Raw genomic sequence first — 19,363 nt, 5'->3', positions numbered from 1 at the left:
CTTTTGAACGCCGCTTTCAGACAACCCCCCCAATCCCCCCAAGTCACCAGCACGAGTCAGCAGGCGACTCTGTCATGTAACGAGCGGAATACAGAAGCAGTTAGCTTTCATCAAAAGGTGTCAATTAATATTTCGTCAAGAGAGAGGCGCTAGATCTTAGAACAAGCTCTGGAGCGTGCGAGAGAAACGATCCTGAGGTGTCTGAGAGAAGAGGCGCTAGATTTGACAGGGGGACGCTCTCGTTTCACTGTTTGCACCACCCTGAGTGATAAAGTCACTTCAGATGATGGGAGAATCTGTCGAGCCGTCTGGAGAGTCTTCCCGTCCTCTCAACTTTACAGAGAATTCCCACACAAGTTTGAACCCCCCCCAAACGTCAGCTCTCTTTGCTTGTTTGCCCCACGCTAACAACGGCTGTGTTTATTTTAGTGGCGAGAACCTGGACTACAAAACCAAAGGCAAACGGCCCGGATTAACATTTTATGCCAAGTAATCGCCGCTGCCAGATTTCATTCCGAGAGGCATTCGAATGTCTTTGAAGCGGGGAAATCAGTTTTAATTTTTTTTTTTTATGTGATGCTGCCAGAACATAAACATTGACTGTGATGAGTGCTAATCAAAATTATGGGAATACTTGACAATGCCATATTTTTATAGCACCGTAAACCAGCAAACGAGTGCAAAATGAACAGTCTGATGTGCAGCACGCAACACGTCACAGGGAAAAACGTCAACTGCTCAAAAATATCCAGCATGGCAGTGTACCGGGTTTGTCATAATTTTGATATTCACCCTTTTAGGGACAGTGGCTGCTACAGTGGACGGTTACAGGTTATCATTATTGGTGCATGAAAGGGTTCATCGTCTTAAAGCTTTTTTCAGGGAATCAGATCCCTATTATATTTGCATTTTTTTGGTTTTTGCCAATCACTTTTTTATTATTATTTTTTTTAGTTGGGTAAATTCTTTGTGAATATTATTGATAAGCTGGTTTCTCCTCGCAGCGTGTCAGAAACGATAGAAGAGGGTTGAAACAAAAAATAAAGACAAGTTGAATAATGTCTAAATATTTGAAGAGCTTGGTGTGATGTGGAGCTCTCAGGCTGCCTCTTGTCAGCGATAGCGAGAAGAAATCAGCAGAGACTACGCCGGAGATCTGAGAGGGGAAGGAAACATGCTGCTTGATCTTCCTTTCCCTCTTTTCTTGCCTTTTTTTTTCTGTACGCTCTATTTCCTTCCCTGTCTTCTTGCTATATTTGCGTGCTTTTGCTAACCGTTTGGTCAAACATGTGAAGCGTTGAGTCTTCAGGCCCGTCTAGTTTTCTGCCTCAACAGGCCACCGGAGAGATGAAGAGTGGAAGGTGGTCTTTAAAAAGGGGGAGTTTGCAATTTTAAAAAAATTATAGTAATAATTATAAAGTAGGGCGGCCCGGTAGTCCAGTGGTTAGCACGTCGGCTTCACAGTGCAGAGGTACCGGGTTCGATTCCAGCTCCGGCCTCCCTGTGTGGAGTTTGCATGTTCTCCCCGGGCCTGCGTGGGTTTTCTCCGGGTGCTCCGGTTTCCTCCCACATTCCAAAAACATGCATGGCAGGTGGATTGAACGCTCTAAATTGTCCCTTGGTGTGAGTGTGAGTGCGAATGGTTGTTCGTTTCTGTGTGCCCTGCGATTGGCTGGCAACCGATTCAGGGTGTCCCCCGCCGACTGCCCGAAGACAGCTGGGATAGGCTCCAGCACCCCCCGCGACCCTAGTGAGGATCGAGCGGCTCGGAAGATGAATGAATGAATGAATTATAAAGTATGATAACTTTGAATTGAATGGGTTCATTCTAAACATAGTTTTGTTGCCAGTTATAAGAGACACACTTATGCAACCACATTATGATCTCAGTTGATTTTGAAATGACGTATCTTTATCGCCAGGCATTTGAACAGGAGAAGCTTAAACCACACACCTGTAACGTCCTGGCAAATGTTTTAGTAACTCTTTGCATTGGCTTGAAAACCCCCTGCAAATCGACCACCTGTAAAAGTAACAAAAAACAACAACAACAACAAAACAAGCGCACACGGTCTCAATTCTCCGTGGGATTGAATATTCTTCGGCTTCTGCATGAATATTCTTCTGTCCTCCCTTCACCCAAACCACATGTCTACGCATACTGAGCAGTGCACCATACAGACCCCATTTGCAATTCCCAATTTGCTGGTGTCGCTTCGGATTTGTCGGCCGAAAAAGCCAAGGCCTTCTGTGAGTTGCAGGGAGGTCAAAAAGATGACACATGGAGCCGATGCGTCCGATTTGCAGAGCGCCGCGCACACATACGCATCTCATCCAAGTGGGGATGGCCGTCCCGAGCTGTGTCGGGTCTTAACTCTTTCATTCCACAAGACGTACTTGTACGTCTTTTTAAAATTAGGCCCCGCCTACCAAGGACGTACTTGTACGTCTAAGTCTCTTTTCTTTTTTTTTTTGCGTCATAGAGAGGAGGAGGGTCTGATGCAATCTGTGAATGAGAATAAGCCGTTTGCATTGTAAATCATGTAAAAAAAAAAGCGGCCAGTAGGTGGCAGTGGTTGAAATGCATTCTTTTACAAAAACCTCTTTTTCTCCATTTTTTTGCCCAGGAATCGCCATTTCCATGAAACTTAGCCATTTTGTAATGCCAATTGCTGAAGAATGGAAAAAGAGAAAAATAAAATTTCTGCTGAAAGAAGAGTGTCCCAATTTATTGTGGTAGCCTCCATGTTTATATAGCATTAGAACCAAATATTCTGCGGGCTTTGCAAGATCAGTCAAAATGCAGTAAAACGCTGGGATTAAGGGGGTTGTTCCAATGAAAATGGCTGGGATTAAATGGCTTAATTACTCAGCCAACATTGGGAATTTCGGTTAAAAATAAGTGCATTTTCCCAAACAGCTGATGTATTTCCTTTCAACCATTTTCCTGTTGTGTGTCCCCCGTAGACACGGAAGGCTGCGAGCACGCATGGCGAAAGTTCCACGGCCACTGCTACCGCTACTTCAGCCGGCGGCACACGTGGGAGGACGCTGAGAAAGATTGCAGGGAGCACAGTGGCCACCTGGCCAGCATCCACAGCCTGGCCGAGCAGAATTTCATTGGAGGTGAGCGAGAGAAGTCCAAATGAGCCGGATAACTTTGGCAAAAAACTGCTTTGCATTCCCGGGTAGCTTTCAAGTGACGGTGCCCTCTAAATGTCACTGATTGGAGTCATCAGCGTGACACGAGTGAGCGGAATCTAATGTGGCCAGTCGGCCCGGCATTAGCAGCATCCAGCTGTCAGATAATTATCAGACGTCAACATATAGAACACTTGTACTGCTGTGACAATTGCATTTCACACAATAGGGCAGGAGAAGCATGAAAAGGAAAATGATCAGATTTTCCACCACTTAGCAACACTAACATTGACTGACATCTGCTCTCCTAATTGGTACTTGGGTAAAATGTCTTAATTTCTATAGTTTGTTGTCTTCCTTGTGCTTTTTCTATACTCTTCAATAATTCCTGAATAAGCATCTCGAGCAGTGTGCCCTCAGCCCCTTTGGCTGTTGATGTAAAGTGTCAATGACACATCATATAATCTGCTGTCATGTTCTGCGTCGCTGCGATCGGTCTGGAAACAGGTGATCTGATTCTCCTTTGTGCAAAGCAAATCGATTGCGCGTTCCACATTGGCTGCAGAGCAAACAAATCCAACAGATTTTTTCGCTCCCGTTTCAAAACAGAAACAACCATCCCAAATGCATCGTCGCCCGAATTCCCTCGTTATTTCTTCCACACACAAACAACAACAAAATAAAAAGTACTTAATCGCCTCAAGACCAGACGTCTCCACCCCTGCAATAAGGAGATCAGCGTCATTAGGAAGATTAATGCGCCCGCTGATGATGCTAATCTGATGCAGCGTGATGTGGAGAACGGCGCACAATGGGATTAACCCTCCTCCCGCATGGAACGTCACCACTGACATTTTCGCCTCATGCGTAAACAAAAAAGAAAATAAAAGTCATCACACTGGGGGGAGGGGGGAGGGGGTATTATGAAGAGAGAAGGAACGCGTGAGCACTATGTTATGCTGTCTGATGGCTTCTTAGCATTCAAGCTCACAATTCAAGTCCCGTGGGCTGAATTTGGCCGGCCACATCATTTAAGGTGGCTCACGAGATTTTAAAGGCAAAGTGTGCTGTGGCTGTTCATAATGGCACGAATATATCCAAAGTGGGTAGTCATGGTAAACAATCGCAGACAACGCGTATCCAAACCGCAACACTAGCAATGCGAAGGTAGCGTTAGCTGACATTAGCAAACGCTGCTACGTTGCTAGCATGACATATTCGTCATGGGGTGTTACTGTAGCACTCAGGTTGGGTTGTACCAAAAAGGTGTCATTAAAAAAAGAAAAAGATTAGCTTTCATCAGATATTAGCAAAGTCACATTCAAAAGGAGTTCATCCACTTTAAAAAATTTCTCTGTTACACCATTTAAAAAACTGTCATCAGTTTCTCAGTCATATATTTGATAAAAATGGCCTTATAAAGTCTAAAATACGAAGATATATTTACCAAGGGAATGGCAATAAATATACAATTAGAATGCTTATTATGAAACAATTTAGTGGACTGTTGGATCGCATGTTTGCCTCACAGCTCTGAGGTTCTAGTTTTCATGTTCTGCCCATTCCTGCGTGGAATTTCTTCAGATGATCTGGCTTCTTCCCTTATTCCAAAAACATGCTAACTTTAGCGCTTGCCCATTGGTTTAAATGTGAGTGGAAATGCCGGCTTGTCAATATGTGTCCTTGCCTGGTGACCTTGTGTGCCAAAGTCAGCCGGGATTGGTTACAACTCACACGCAAGCCTAATTAGGACAAGCGCTCTAGAAAAAAAGAGAAGATAAATAATCCCGACAGTCCACGTTTATGCTTTTCTTGCACAGGTATCAGTCATGACAACACCTGGATCGGCTTAAATGATCGCACAGTGGAGGATGACTTTCAGTGGACTGATAAGATGGACCTGGTAAGCTTTTCCACTCATAGTCACAAAATCACCCAACTCAAGTTCCATTGGGAATTCATTAATGGAACGCAAACAGGGTTTGAAAACAATCCCTTGAGCGATTATGGTCAAATTTGCATTTGGTTGTCAATGGACTCACTTTTTTTTTTTTTTTGGCTCAGTGAGGCTAGCATGAGGCGAGTACGACTACATTTCCCATGATGCTGAGACAAAGAAGCAGGAAATAGTTCTCATTTTAACGATAAAAGATATACACCTGCCAGCCATTAGATACAGATGAGAGTGTCCATATGAATGTAATAGAAAGACATTTAATTGAAAGTCAACGACCTGAAAAGTAATCCTCAATTTTAGACCTATTAATTTAATTTTTAGACCTTTTAATTTAACGAGATGGAGATAGTTTCCCCTCCAGAACACTTAATGCACACCACTGTGCTGCAGGATAGTTATTGCGGATCATTGTATCTCCTTAAATTAGTCTGCAACTCTGATGGTTCTCATGCCTGTCAACATTCCTGTGCAGCAATATGAGAACTGGCGTTCGAACCAGCCCGACAACTTCTTCGCGGGCGGTGAGGACTGCGTGGTGATGATCGCTCACGAGAACAGCAAATGGAATGACGTCCCCTGCAACTACAATCTGCCCTACGTCTGCAAAAAAGGAACAGGTGAGAAGACCAACAGCAAATTGTGGCATCCCGTGTCTTTGTGTGTATGTGTGTTATTTTTACCCTTTCATGCAAAAATAATAATAACCTACACCAGGATTTTCCCCCCAAGTGTTTTTATTCATCTTGAGGCATGAAAAAGAAATAATGACAGTGGATGGCAACACACATAAAGGGTCCATTGTAGTAGTTGATGCACACCTGTGACATTCAGATGAATTAATATAAAAGAAAACAGCATATGAATAGCTGTCCACTCGAGTAACCGCCGTCCCTGAAAGGCTTAATGCAAAGCCACTGAAGAGGGTACTTTTACGTTTGAATGAGACAGTGTGAATGCGTGTCTAGATGTGACCTGCGATTGGTCGGCCACCAGTCCAAAATGCATCCCGCCTTTCGCCCAAAGTCCTCTGAGATAAGGCTCCAACTCCCCTGCATGATAAAAAAAATTGATTCAAACATAATGTATCGCCTCTTAAAGCGACAACTCGTTTACTATTTCCCTCACTTAAACGAACATGGTCGGGGAAAAAAAGGAGAACTATTTCCCTTCCGGGCTTGCTGTTGCAGACCGTAGTCAGTCTCCTACTATCACGGCAACCTTTTCATCATCCCACAAAGCTTCTCATCACTCCCACTAAGCCGCGCCAACATGTTGAATTAAAGGCTGCACTCGCCGACCCCATGCTGAGCATCCTCTTCGTTCAAGGACACATTCTCTGTCGGTCACTAAGAAACCGGCGAATGGGTTGTCCAGTTGTTTAATTTAATTTTCTACTTTTTTTTTAAGAAAGTGGAGCGGGCCATAGATTTTTTGACTGTCACTGTCATGGAGTGGAGGGAGTTCCTCTCCAGCGGCACACCGGTGTCTCGTTCCCAATGAAGCCAAGTCTAGTATTTAGTATTTGGGTCATGAGCCACATGCTGCTTTACCGATTCTTAAGACCCATTCTTATCTGACTGGAATGGTACATTTTCATGACGTCCAATTATGGATTTGACACACAGAATGGATGTGAATGGATGTAGTTTTCACAGGCTTTGCCTGTGAAAACTACATTGCTGCTAATTAGAGGTGTAACCGACAGGAAAACATCAGCGCTGTCCGTCCATCTCTGAGTGAAAAACTGAAAAGATGGAAAATTAATCAATCAATCAATGCACAGGTAACACCACGACACCAATGATAAAACATTGCATGTAAACAGAGGCCCAGAGGACAGCCGGTCACATTATAAATCATGTCAATGATTTCAAACTGATTTAGTCGAGGTTACTTTCAATGTAAAAGTACACAACATGACAGCTGCATTAACACTGCCTAAGGTAAGATAAGAAGAAAAATATATTTCATGACAAAATCTAGCTACCGGTACCTTTCACAGGCCGCAGTTGTATGATAGCAACAACATTCAGATAAGACAAATGATGATATCACTCCTGTTTTTTTTCATGTACACAGGGAAGCGGTACTTATTTATATCGCCCTGAACCCTTTCAGGGACAACGGTTACTACAGTGGACAACTTATTATGTTATCGGGTGCACGGAAGGGTTCGTGACAGAACCGTCTCAAAGGGGGCTTCGCATGCCCAGAGTTGAAAAAAAATTCAAGACATCCCCTGATCGTAACCCCACTGCAGGGCATGGAAAAACAGTGTGGGAAAAAATGTGGTTGTTGTCACACCCTCTGTCAGAATTGACATGTAGTTATGGTCAGGGTCACAAAAACCAGAGCACCATTCGCATTATGTGTAAAAAAAAAAAAACAAACAAAAAAACAGCATGAATAGAAACAAAAACCCATCAGGAAACCGTCAAGTAATCCAAAAGGATCTCAAATGTACCATTAAATCTTCCTCGTTTTTATAATAATAAGTGAGTCTGTCTAGAGACCGTCTGGAACGCCTACAACGATCAAGCATAGCCCTCTGAGTATTTTAGAAAATAAATTGTTATGATCTCTCTATAAGAAATCAAGTTACACTCAAACGCTCTTCCCCCTTCGGGCAATATTTTGCTATTACACAAGTGCTGTCATAAGTCATTTTAATGACATTTTCCCTTATCCTCACCTCAATACGTTTCTATTTCCCCGCACTGTTAGAAATCTTTCAGCAGCGCGCCACTGTGAAGTTTATAGAAAATCAAGCCTAGCAGCGTTTTATTTGCGTCTCAAGTGTGGGTGAGCCATTGTGCTCTTCTGTCTCTGCAAAACGTTTAAACTTGAAACCTTGAGCGACACATTTCATCCGACCTATTGTTTTCCCCTTGCGGCGTCTCTTAATGAGGTTTTCAGACAAGGACAGCTGTAGCTTCTGTCATAAATTAAGTCGATACTGACACAAAGTCACCACTTCAAATGAGGAGTGGTATGATGAAGAATAACCTTTGTGATTGGAGTCCTACTATTTCCACGCAAAATTTGTGATGTCCTTTTCCTCTGTGTGGTATCGGTGGGTGACTGCTTGGATCAGGGGTCCCCAAACTATGGCCTGCGGGCACATTTGACCCGGCCCTCTAACCCTCCTGTTGTCCTTGGGTCAAAATGACCCGTCACTGTGTTAAAAATGCCCCAAAACCCCCCTAAATGATAATTTTTTTTAAACTTGAAATTTTATGACATTTCCTAGATTGTCCCCAACTGCAGAAAAATTGAAATGTTGTTTTTATTCACATTTCCATGGAAGCTGTACAAAAAAAGTACAAAGGTGGTCTTCGGGGCAAAATGACCCATGACGCAAATAGGGTTGAAATCAAAGTCAAAGTTATTTACACACCATAGAATGTTTCAGTGTTTTAGTTGTGTCTCAGATCAATTAGTAGAACACGTGAACAAGACGGTAGCAGACATAAACAAGACAAGATAGGTGGCGTTCTCGTAGATGGCAGAACTCTTTTTTTGTGGATTTCAAGGGGCTATAAAGAGAGAGTTGTTTAGTTATTATTTATTTCCTGTTTTTTCTGTGAAGAACTCAGAGAGGGTTATTTAGTTATTATTTATTTCATTAATACTGTTATTATTTGTTTCTTGACTGCGCCATTTTAAAGTGACCACTAGCAGTAATTGTAGAGCAAGTGTAAGTGTGCAATTGTACAGATGTCCTTGAGCGCTTTAAAGTGTCTGGTGCTGTGGAATAGAGATCAGTGGCAATGGTACAGTAGCTACAGAGCTGGAGCTATGATGATTACTGCAGTAATGCTGTTTTGCAGGGGGTGTGCAAAATTGCAAAGAGCCACTATCCAGGTAGATTTGGGTTACTGTCTAGGGAGTTAATGGCTAGAGAAAGAAGAAGCTGGATTTGGTGCTGCACATGGATCAGTAGCGCTTGCCTGAGGGAAGTAGCTGGAAAAGGTGGTGGGCAGGGTGTTGGGGGTCCATTTGGATTTTCCATGCCCTTGTTTTAATGTACATCAATATCATTGTGATGGATCTTTTCATGGACTTTGAATCCAAGAGAAGTACAGCAGGCGAAGAGGCCTAGGTAGAGTCGGAACTGACTATTCATGTCATTTCTCGATGCTGATTTGGGCAGACTTCGAGCTCCAAACAAAGTTTGAGTGAGGATGGATAAGACCTCGAGTATCAAAAATAATCACACAGATAAACGAATGTGACCAGTGAGCGTGACTTTCACCGCCGTCTGTTTTTGCTTCTCCAGTTCTCTGCGGAGCCCCTCCTCAAGTGGATAACGCTTTCGTGGTTGGCCGGAAGCGCTCTCACTATGACATCCACTCGACTGTGCGCTACCAGTGTGTCGACGGCTTCCAGCAGCGCCACGTACCGACAACAAAGTGCCGTGCCAACGGCAAGTGGGACGAACCAAAAATCAAATGCACAAAATGTGAGTTTTTTTTCTCTCCCCCAAGCAATTCGAACAGCGACTGTTTCTTTGGCTAGTTCACTTTTTTTTCACTCTGCTTTCATTTTGCTCATGTATGATTGCACACAAAAAACGGAACTCCGGGCTCACTGCATCTTCTCATATTAACCCTTTCATGCACCAATAATGATAATCTGAAACCTGATAACATGATGGGCTGTCCACTGTCGTACCCGCTGTCCCTGAAAGGGTTAATGATTCCAAGCAAAAAAAGATCACAGTTGTCGGGCCACCCCGCAGCTTTACTGGGAAAGTAGAAGGTGCCTTCCTTGAAGCACCACGGACTTCGAAACTTGACTCCTATTTTCGAGACAAATTCGTTTGGAATCAAGTTTAGTTGATTGAGAGAAACTTGATTTCCATTCCAACCATTCATGATCCAATCAAACACATTTTTATGAGGATACAAAATATGGCGTTTTATATACAGTGTATGGTTTTGTTTTTTAGCAATAATCATATTTTAATCCGATATATATGTCAAGGTAACCTGACATATAGAGTTCTGATGTACATAACGGGAATTTAAAGCTGCAATCAGCAATGGACTTTTTCATGCTGAATCCTCAAATGATTTCCGTCAACAAACATTACATGGCGTGGGGGAAAAAAAAGCTTGGCAATTCAACATCACCATCTGTCTAGGATTCTGCTTTTGATTCGTACGGGCCCTGAAATTCACCCAAAAATTGATGCATCAAGCCAAAAACGGCAGACATCGCCTGGTGAGTCTTGGCCAAGGCACCTTGAGATGTTTTTAATCTGTCTTCTTATAAAAGACAAATCCACAGGATTTGGTGTCGATCGTTTAAACTGGGTTGTTTTTCTAACTTTCCAGGGGACACTACTGAGTGATTTTCTTGAAAAATAAAAATTAAAGAAAAAAAAATTGCCCTCGAAGACCGTTTTACTTGGCAACATCAAATTTTGTCAGCATCTATATTATGAGTAGACCAATACAAATGTGTCACAAAGTCATGCTGTAAAACAAACAAAGCATGAAGCATGAAAGGGTTAATTAGTACTTGTCTCCCACCCATCAAAACATTCATTTATTTCTCTGCTACATATTTCCTGCACCTTATTTCTTTTCAAATATACAACGTTGTCCCAAATTCATTCCCAAATGACGCTCTGACAATTTTCACTTCATAACCTTTCAGCATAATAATGATTGCTCTTCAAAGGACAGATAAAGGATACATGCGCAACGATTCCACCCCAATGTCATTTCACTGATGAAGAAACATGCAATAATGGCACCTCTGTCTAGAAGTGAATAAGATTGCTTTTCCTCTGGCACTTTATCTTCCCCCCCCCTAAATTCTAGGGCCCAGAGTTATAATGTTCTTATCATTGATTGCAGACAGCATTTCTTTGTTGGCAACATGCAGGAAGGGACATGGAGGACATTTGGCAATGCAGCCTGGGAAGAAGCTTATGAGCGAGCGGCCCATGACTAGCACCACTGACGCAATAAATGTTCTCTCAGTGCTATGGAAAACAACCCCTATACATACATACGTGTGTGTGTATATAAAAAAAAAAATCCTCGTCTCACCCCCCCCTCGGGTGGTGTCCGTCCCTCATTCAGCTCAGGTCCTCTACCAGAGGCCAGGAAGCTTGAGGGTTCTGCGCAGTATCCTTGCTGTTCCCAGCACTGCATATTTCTGGACTGAGATGTCCGACGTTGTGATCTGTTGCAACCACTCATCCAGGTTGGGGGTCACTGCCCCGAGTGCTCTGACCACCAGAGGCACGACTGTCACTTTTACCTTCCAGGCTCTCTCCAGCTCCTCTCTGAGCCCTTGGTATTTCTCGAGTTTCTCGTGTTCCTTCTTCCTGATGTTTCCATCACTTGGGACCGCTACATCCACTAGAACTGCTTTCCTCTGACCTTTATCTATGATCACGATATCTGGTTGGTTCTTGTCAGTCTGGATCTGGAAGTCCCACAGGATCTTCGCTCTGTCATTCTCCACCACCTTCGGAGGTGTTTCCCATTTTGACCTTGGGGTTTCCAGTCCATACTCCGCACAGATGTTTCGGTAGACTATGCCAGCCACCTGGTTATGGCGTTCCATGTAGGCTTTCCCTGCCAGCATCTTACACCCTGCAGTTATGTGTTGGATCGTCTCAGGTGCCTCTTTGCACAACCTAAACCTTGGGTCTTGTCTGGTGTGGTATATCTGGGCCTCGATGGCTCTGGTGCTCAAGGCCTGCTCCTGAGCAGCCAGGATGAGTGCCTCTGTGCTGTCCTTCAGGCCAGCCCTCTCTAGCCACTGATAGGACTTCTTGAGATCAGCCACTTCAGTTATGGTCCGGTGGTACATCCCGTGTAGGGGCTTGTCCTCCCATGATGGTCCCTCTTCCAGCGCCTCATCTTCTGTTCCCCATTGTCTGAGACATTCTCTGAGTACGTCATCCGTTGGAGCCTTCTCCTTGATGTATTCATGGAGCTTGGATGTTTCATCCTGGACAGTGGCTCTCACACTCACTAGTCGCCGGCCTCCTTCCTTTGAGCTTGCGTACAGTCTCAGGGTGCTGGATTTGGGATGGAACCCTCCATGCATGGTTAAGAGCTTTCGGGTCTAAACGTCCGCGGTCTGAATCTCTTCCTTTGGCCACCTTATTATTCCTGCAGGGTATCTGATCACTGGCAGGGCATAGCTGTTTATTGCCCGGGTCTTATTCTTGCCATTGAGCTGGCTTCTTAGGACTTGCCTCACTCGCTGGAGGTATTTGGCCGTAGCCGCTTTCCTTGTTGCCAGTTCGAGGTTGCCATCGGCTTGTGGTATACCGAGGTACTTGTAGCTGTCCTCAATGTCTGCTATTGTTCCTTCAGGGAGTGAGACCCCTTCAGTGCGGACTACCTTTCCTCTCTTAGTCATCATCCGACTACATTTCTCAAGCCCGAATGACATCCCGATGTCGCTGCTGTAGATCCTGGTTGTGTGGATCAGGGAGTCCATGTCCCTTTCGCTCTTAGCATACAGTTTTATGTCATCCATGTAGAGGAGGTGACTGATTGTAGCTCCATTTCTCGGTTATTGGCCGATAGTTGTATGGGACTGCACCCTTTGAGGGATCCTTCATGATCAGGATGGTTCGCCCTTCGGTTAGCCATCCTGGGTGAGTCCCATCCCTCAGCAGCTGGTTCATTTGTACTGTTAGGCGCTCATGGAGTGCTATGAGTTTCTTTAGACAGTAGGTGTGGACCATGTCCGGGCCTGGTGCTGTCCAGTTCTTCATATCTGAGACTCTTTCCTGTATGTCTGCCACCGTTATGGTAACTGGGTTCTGTTCAGGGAGGTTGCTGTGCTCCTCTCTCAGGGTCTCCCGCCATTGTGCACTGCTGTTATGTGCAACCTCCTTCTCCGATATGCCTTTCCGGTCGACCTTTCAGTTTCCAGTCTTGGTGGGTCAGCTCTGTTATTAGAACCCTGCCACTGAGCATACACTTTCGCAGGTTGTGTTGCGAACAGCCTGTTTTATTCTTCTGGCCTCAGCCTTTGTTTGGCAGTTTCGAGTGCTTCAGGTATGGTCATCTGGATGTACCTCTCGGGTATCTGCCTTTTCATCACACCTCTCTGGGCCTCCGTCAATTGACTCACATGTTTCCGAGCCGCCTTGATCTTAGCCTCCAACCGTCTTTTCCATAGTGGGTAATGTATCTCATGGCTTCCATAGTTGCTCTTATGGCCAAGCATCTCAAGGATCAATGATGCTGAAGTGTATATCAGCTCATTGGTTTCTGTGATCGTTACGGTAGGGATCGCCCTCAGTGCTGCATTCACACTTTCCATGAGACTTTCAGGTGGTACTTCACCACATCATCATCAACCGATCGCCTTAAGTTTCAACTCTGCGTTGTCGGCTTGTCTCGAGGAAGGAGCCATTTTGGGGTGGAAATATTACCGTAATAACTGTACACAAGGCGCATCGGATTTTAAGGCGTGTTGTGAGCTTTTAAGAAAATCGAAGGCTTTTAGGTGCGCCTTTTAGTGCGGTAAATACGGTATATGTATATCTGATGTCATTTGTGTAATCGCTGTATTGATTTCCTTTAAAAATTTATCCTGGCTTTGGTGCCCCCCCCCCCCCCCCCCAGCAGCTCGACGGGCCCACCGGTACCGGCGCCACCACCACAACCACCACCACAAGGGCAGACGGGAGCGCAGAAAGCACAAGCGGCACGGCCACCGGATCGGCGGCCACCACAGCGCCGACCACAGCCTCAAGCAAGGCCACATCTGAACCAAAAGAGAAGCAAAAAAATTCATTTAAAAAAACCCCGACATCCGTTCTTCTCTTCTCCTACTCTCCCCATCCTTCATTCCTCTTCCTATTTCTCACTCCCCCTTCTCCATCAGTCCATTCGCTGGAGTCCTCCTCTATCATAGGAAATTCCTGGACAATAGCCGGGACGATAGCCGCTCCCTCCGTTTCCCTTTTTACGTTTCTTTTGTCCCGGTTTTCTTGTCACTCACACTCACTTGAGTACAAATTGTAAATGGGATCTTTTTGTTTTTGTTTTCTCGGCTCTCTGGGTTTATTGTTTGGTCTTTTCTTGTGTGTGCGTGTGCGTGTGCGTGTGTGATTCAGTTCCATTATTGTTCGAGGTGGGAAAGTTGCGGAAAATGTAAAACTGTTCAATACCATTTCAAATACATCTTTTACACTTCAAAATAAATGGTAGACTGATGATTTGATTTTGAAGAAAAAAATGCGCCCTAAATGTGCATGTACTGCATAGGCGGAAGAAGACCTTTCGTAACAAGCCATACTAAATTTAGCTCCTCTCCGACATTTCAAGCTCATCTCTCAATCAAGATGTATCACATGACCCGACAGGACTTGCTCGGAAGAATTATTGTGAAGTGTTTCCTTGCATATTCGCAACTCACGAATTCACTCTTTACGCAAATGTTTTTTTTTTTTTTTGTCAGGAACCTATTCTTGTTATTTGCTGAAGAGTTCAAACTGTCAGTTTTTTTGCTCAGGCCAAAGCCCTGCAAAGTATTGTTGTCCATTTTGTGGCATCCTGGTGCCGAGGAACTTTGTAGAAGTGATTTGAAAAGCTTCGAGTAGTGCTTTGCCGGCATCGATTTTCAAATGCAAACCTATTTGCCACTGTGCTACCCTTTCCTATTGAGACATGACTTTGGCGCCATCTTGTGGCATTTTGGTGCCAAGGAACTATGTTGACGTGTGTTGAGGAAAGTCATGCAATGATTTGCTGCCATCCTGTGGCTTTTACAAGCAACTTTTAAAGGTGGATGGTAATTGCTAGCAGATTTTCACTAGTCGCAGCAGGACTGGGTCCCTAACACGGTACTACTTAATTTGGGCATTGCCTTGGCACTGTCTTGTGACATTTTCAGCAAATAGTTTACGCAGAAATTAAAAACAAACTCAAAAGTGTGATGTTGAACATTAAACTCCAAATACGCAGGTGGTTGTCTATAAATCGGCTCTTATGTTAGGTCCATGACGCTGCCATTTTGCGATAACTCTGTGGACTCCCCTTTCACACTCGCTGTAAAAGCCACACTTTTCCCCACCTCTTGCTTTTGTTTTCAAAGCAATTGCCGCCACCCCGATATGTATTTCATACGTTACATCAGGCAGAGTCTCTAATGTTATCTAAGTGTCTTTTTGTGTAACGCTGTGTCTTTGTGAAATCTCTGCCATAACCATTTTGTCATTTGTTTCTGTGTGAAAGGCGGAAAGGTGTGTGTGTGTGCACGTGCGCGTGTATTGGCAACTCACTCGGTTTACTCGAAAGTCAAGATACAAGAAGCATTTTGCTCCCTCGTTCCTGACAATTTGCTGTCTGCCCCCCCCAACACCCAAAACCCCCCACGCACACACTTATTTTCCTCTAAATTCAGCAGTTAAGGCTTCAGTTGGTGGATTAAGTCCACATCACTGACTGCTGTATTTCTTATTCTCGTCTGTTAGTTCTTTTTTTTTTAACCCACCTTCGCTTATTTTTAATCTCTTGTGCTCAACAGACACAAGAATGCACTCGAGCAAGCTCTGACTTAACTCAGAGCCCGCTTCCTCAAAGTGATACAATTTGGTTTGGATGTTAAGAGGAGACCATATAAGACAGTGTGAAGGGTACTTAACTGCATGTTTCCATTCATGGGTATGGTTTGGTCCCATTGTCAAACGCTACAACGGGGACCAGAAGACATGCTGGGTTTCATTGTTTCACTCTTTCAGGGACAGCGGTTACTACAGTGGACAGTTTATCATGTTATCAGGTTACAGGGTGCATGAAAGGGTTACATTGTGAAGTCCCCCCCCCCCAAAAAAACTGTCATACTCCCATTTTTTTCCATTGTACTGTATTACTTCATTGTTATTATTCTCTATCGACCAATCAACAAGCATCAGGTTAGCTGCGCCCTACAAAATGTGCCTGGGGCACCACCAGACTCCGCATCTTCTTACCTTACCTTGGCAGGGAGAACGTGCACCAAGATTCCTCGCAGCTGCCCCGCAACGTCCTATCACTTTAATTAATCTCTGCGTGTTTAATTAACAAAACGGATTATCTGCAGCACCGCCCCCGCATCGTGAATCACTTTGATGGACACGCAACGGAAAAGTCAATCTCGCCAATCGTCGTCATCAGGCCAACACAAGCATGCAAGAGCATTTTCAGTTAAAGTTTATCTCTGAGCAGGAAAACAGGCAAAGACAAGCCCTCTACATGCAGTTCGGTATGAAGATCTGATTGTGAGTTGGAGAAAAGGAATGATTAGATGACAATTACGATGAAATCGCACATCTTCCCCTCACACGCAGAGAGATGTTAATTGTAATTCGTGACAAATTCACAGAATTATGAGGAAAACTGGGGTTTTTTTTGTTTTTGTTTTACAAAATAGGACAAAAGGCTTTTTTTCCAATCAAGTCATCATGTGACTGGAAACAGTACTTTTATAATGTGTTTATAATATAATGTTATGAAAGCACATTTGTTATATTCCAAGAAAAATATCTTTTTTTTCTCTCAAACAATTTGCAATCTGATGAGATGCATATTTATCACACGCAAAGGTACCAGTTCTTTAAACTGATTTTAATATCACACAGAGAGAACTCATGTTAATTTCAGCATGATATGTTGTTTTTTTTTTTTTTAATTCATTGGCTGATTACCAAAAATTGGCATCGGCATCACAAAATCCATATTGGTCAGGCTGTACTATACAGCATTAATCTTCCAATATTAGGACTTTGTTCTTGGGAAAAAAAATCTGAATGTGAATTTCTTGACATTTAATTATTTCGATCACAAATCACAATTTGGTTGGATTTTTGCTTCATACGTGTTTTAAAAATTATGTACAATTTTGAATTTGGTATTGTAATATTGCAATTTAAGCATAAGAAAAATGTTGGGTTTTGCAAGAAAAATGGCACATTCATTCTCGTGACATATGAATATAATGATGTAACGGCATGGACTAAATACATTTGTGCGCAGTTTTAAAATCTTTGTCATGTAAATATATATTTGTTTTTTTTTAACTCTGTATGTGGCTCATAATCATCAGCCTTTTTTAAACCAGATGAAAATACAAGAGTAGAGCCCGCGTTAGTGTGTGTGCCTGTGTGTGTATGTATTTTTTCATATTTATTGACGTGTGCTCATGATGTTCAGTCCAGTCATTGTATTTTTTTTTCCAGTCAAACGATCATTAAAGCAAACCTTGTTTGGATCTGTAACTTGGCTCTCTCACTGTTATTATTTGCATATATTTATTTACACTCTTAACACGCTCCACTTTTGAAGCCTCGGGCCACTTGGAATAAGAATCGTGTAATGGACAATGTTTTGTGGGGAAAGTGTGCCACAAAAATTCATTGCTTCGGCTTTTAAACAAATTGACATGGGGGGCGTCTGGCTTTTCGATACAATATGAGCATTTTATTTTAAAAATAGTGCTAATCAATGCTCACGTAAATAGCCCAATGGATAATGGCGATCGAACAGCATTTAAACCAAGTCCTGCTAAACGTGTTGACTTGCTGCAGGCAGTGCAATACGACCAATTTAATTAATTTTGTCAAGCGGAAGTTAATGTCCAAAGTGGAAACTAAGGGTAATGGCTTTGCTAGCATGGAAATGACCAGAGACGCCTGCCAAGAAACGGCACATTTTTATCGTCCATAACTGCGTTAAGTCCGTCACGTACGTTCAGACGTGACTAGTTTTACTTCATTTTGGTTTTAAGGAACCTGTTGCAACTAATTCAATTAATAACCATCCAAAATTCACTTGAATAGCGTGTGCTAACACAGTTAGCATGTATGCTAAAGCGTCACGCTCACGACTATCGGGGGAAATGACGAGAACCTTGACAAGAACTAATGGCACACTGCGTTCATTAGGTGAGTAGTTCTACCTTATTTTACTGCACTGTGCAACATGAATGATCATCTACCACATCCATCAGTAAATTTTGCCGATCAATATGCTAATTTGTTCAGCATTTAACTGAAACCAACAAGGCTGATGACTTTGTTGGAAATTTACTAGTTAAGAATGTTACATAAAACGTCGTTAGTTCATCAAGGCTTTACGAAAGCAATATTTTGAATTGTTTCCGAAATTTGTGTTGGTATGTTTATTTTTAAATCTGGAAATTGATTTCATATCATTCGAGGTTGTGGTCTGACATGGCTCTTGTCTCCTTCCAATTAACCACACTTTTCTGAAATTTTTGTAATGTTTTCTCGGTATAAAGTAGATACGAACTGCCATTTTTGTTTCAGCGTTTTCTCTTGTTGTTCTCTTGTTCAGCGTTTTCTCTTGCTGGGAAACTAAGCAACTGTTTTCTTGTTCTTTCGTCCTTCGTGATATTTTACTTTCGCAGTAAGAAGTGTTTTGTTTAGTTGTTTTGGCTCTATAAGTTATAGATTGATGATGATAAAGCTGCACTCATAGATGTAAAAAAAATCACTGTCAGGAACGAAAAATAAATGTGGCTTTAAATATCTCCAGGCGCATTGTATCAATCCCTGGCAACTGCATTTGCCACACTGGATAAAGATGCTCACAGCTAACCAGATATAAATAATACAAACATTTTTTCTTCCAGTTGCTTGTGGCTGCAGGCTTCAAGAGAGGTTACGAGGGGGGGCAGTTCTTGGTTGCCATGACGATGGAGAAAGAGGAAAGCGGGTCTTAAGGTGAGAGGAAAGACTAGACAAAGAAACGGTTGTTTGTGAGTTTACGCCCACTATAGCAACCTCGATGGCCTTCATTTCATCAGCATGAGATGCGTTTTGTATATACATTTTTTTTAAATCTGCTCCCCTATTCCTCTCATCGCTTTTTAAAAACATCTTTACGATTCACAGCTGTGCTGGATCAAAGGATCAAATCTGCATGTTTTTCTTTTTCTTTTTTTTTCCAACACTTATTTCAAAAGAGCTGGCAGCCTTTTGAACAACAATGAGAGGTGTTAAGCGATTTAGTCGGACTCAGAGGTCACAAATTACCAAAGGTGAAATAGGCTGTTTTGCGTTTTTTTTAAGGAGGTTAAATTATTTTGAAACTTATACAACAATGAAGACTATTTTTTTTTAAAGTCGTCTCGTGGGCTGCAAGTTTGAGACCTCTGAGTTAAATAGTATATCCCAGTCATGTTCACAATATGCTGTTATAGCTTCTTATGGACAATGTCTAGCTCACTCGCAGGAAGCAGGAACAGATTATTCTCGGATTGTTATTCTTCTCT

At 43.0% G+C, this 19,363-nt stretch overlaps 1 protein-coding gene across 3 annotated transcripts in view; it reads left to right on the top strand.

The window, feature by feature from the left end:
* The window catches only part of ncanb (neurocan b), a 180,644-nt gene that overhangs the window by 83,897 nt on the left and 77,384 nt on the right, over positions 1 to 19,363 (top strand). For 2 of the 3 annotated variants that reach the window (XM_052074735.1, XM_052074736.1), the window contains 5 exons: positions 2,968 to 3,126; positions 4,962 to 5,044; positions 5,571 to 5,715; positions 9,378 to 9,560; positions 13,711 to 15,879. In XM_052074735.1, coding sequence (XP_051930695.1) covers positions 2,968 to 3,126; positions 4,962 to 5,044; positions 5,571 to 5,715; positions 9,378 to 9,560; positions 13,711 to 13,856 — 716 coding nt within the window. In that variant the 3' untranslated portion in view covers positions 13,857 to 15,879. The remainder of the gene's footprint in view (positions 1 to 2,967; positions 3,127 to 4,961; positions 5,045 to 5,570; positions 5,716 to 9,377; positions 9,561 to 13,710; positions 15,880 to 19,363) is intronic. The other variant, XM_052074737.1, reaches the window with a different exon arrangement.

The sequence above is a fragment of the Hippocampus zosterae genome, chromosome 8 (genome assembly GCF_025434085.1).
Source record: "Hippocampus zosterae strain Florida chromosome 8, ASM2543408v3, whole genome shotgun sequence".
NCBI classification, from domain to species: Eukaryota; Metazoa; Chordata; class Actinopteri; order Syngnathiformes; family Syngnathidae; genus Hippocampus; species Hippocampus zosterae.
Note: the sequence above shows the minus strand (reverse complement) of the source record. Positions and strands in the feature narration are given on the sequence as shown.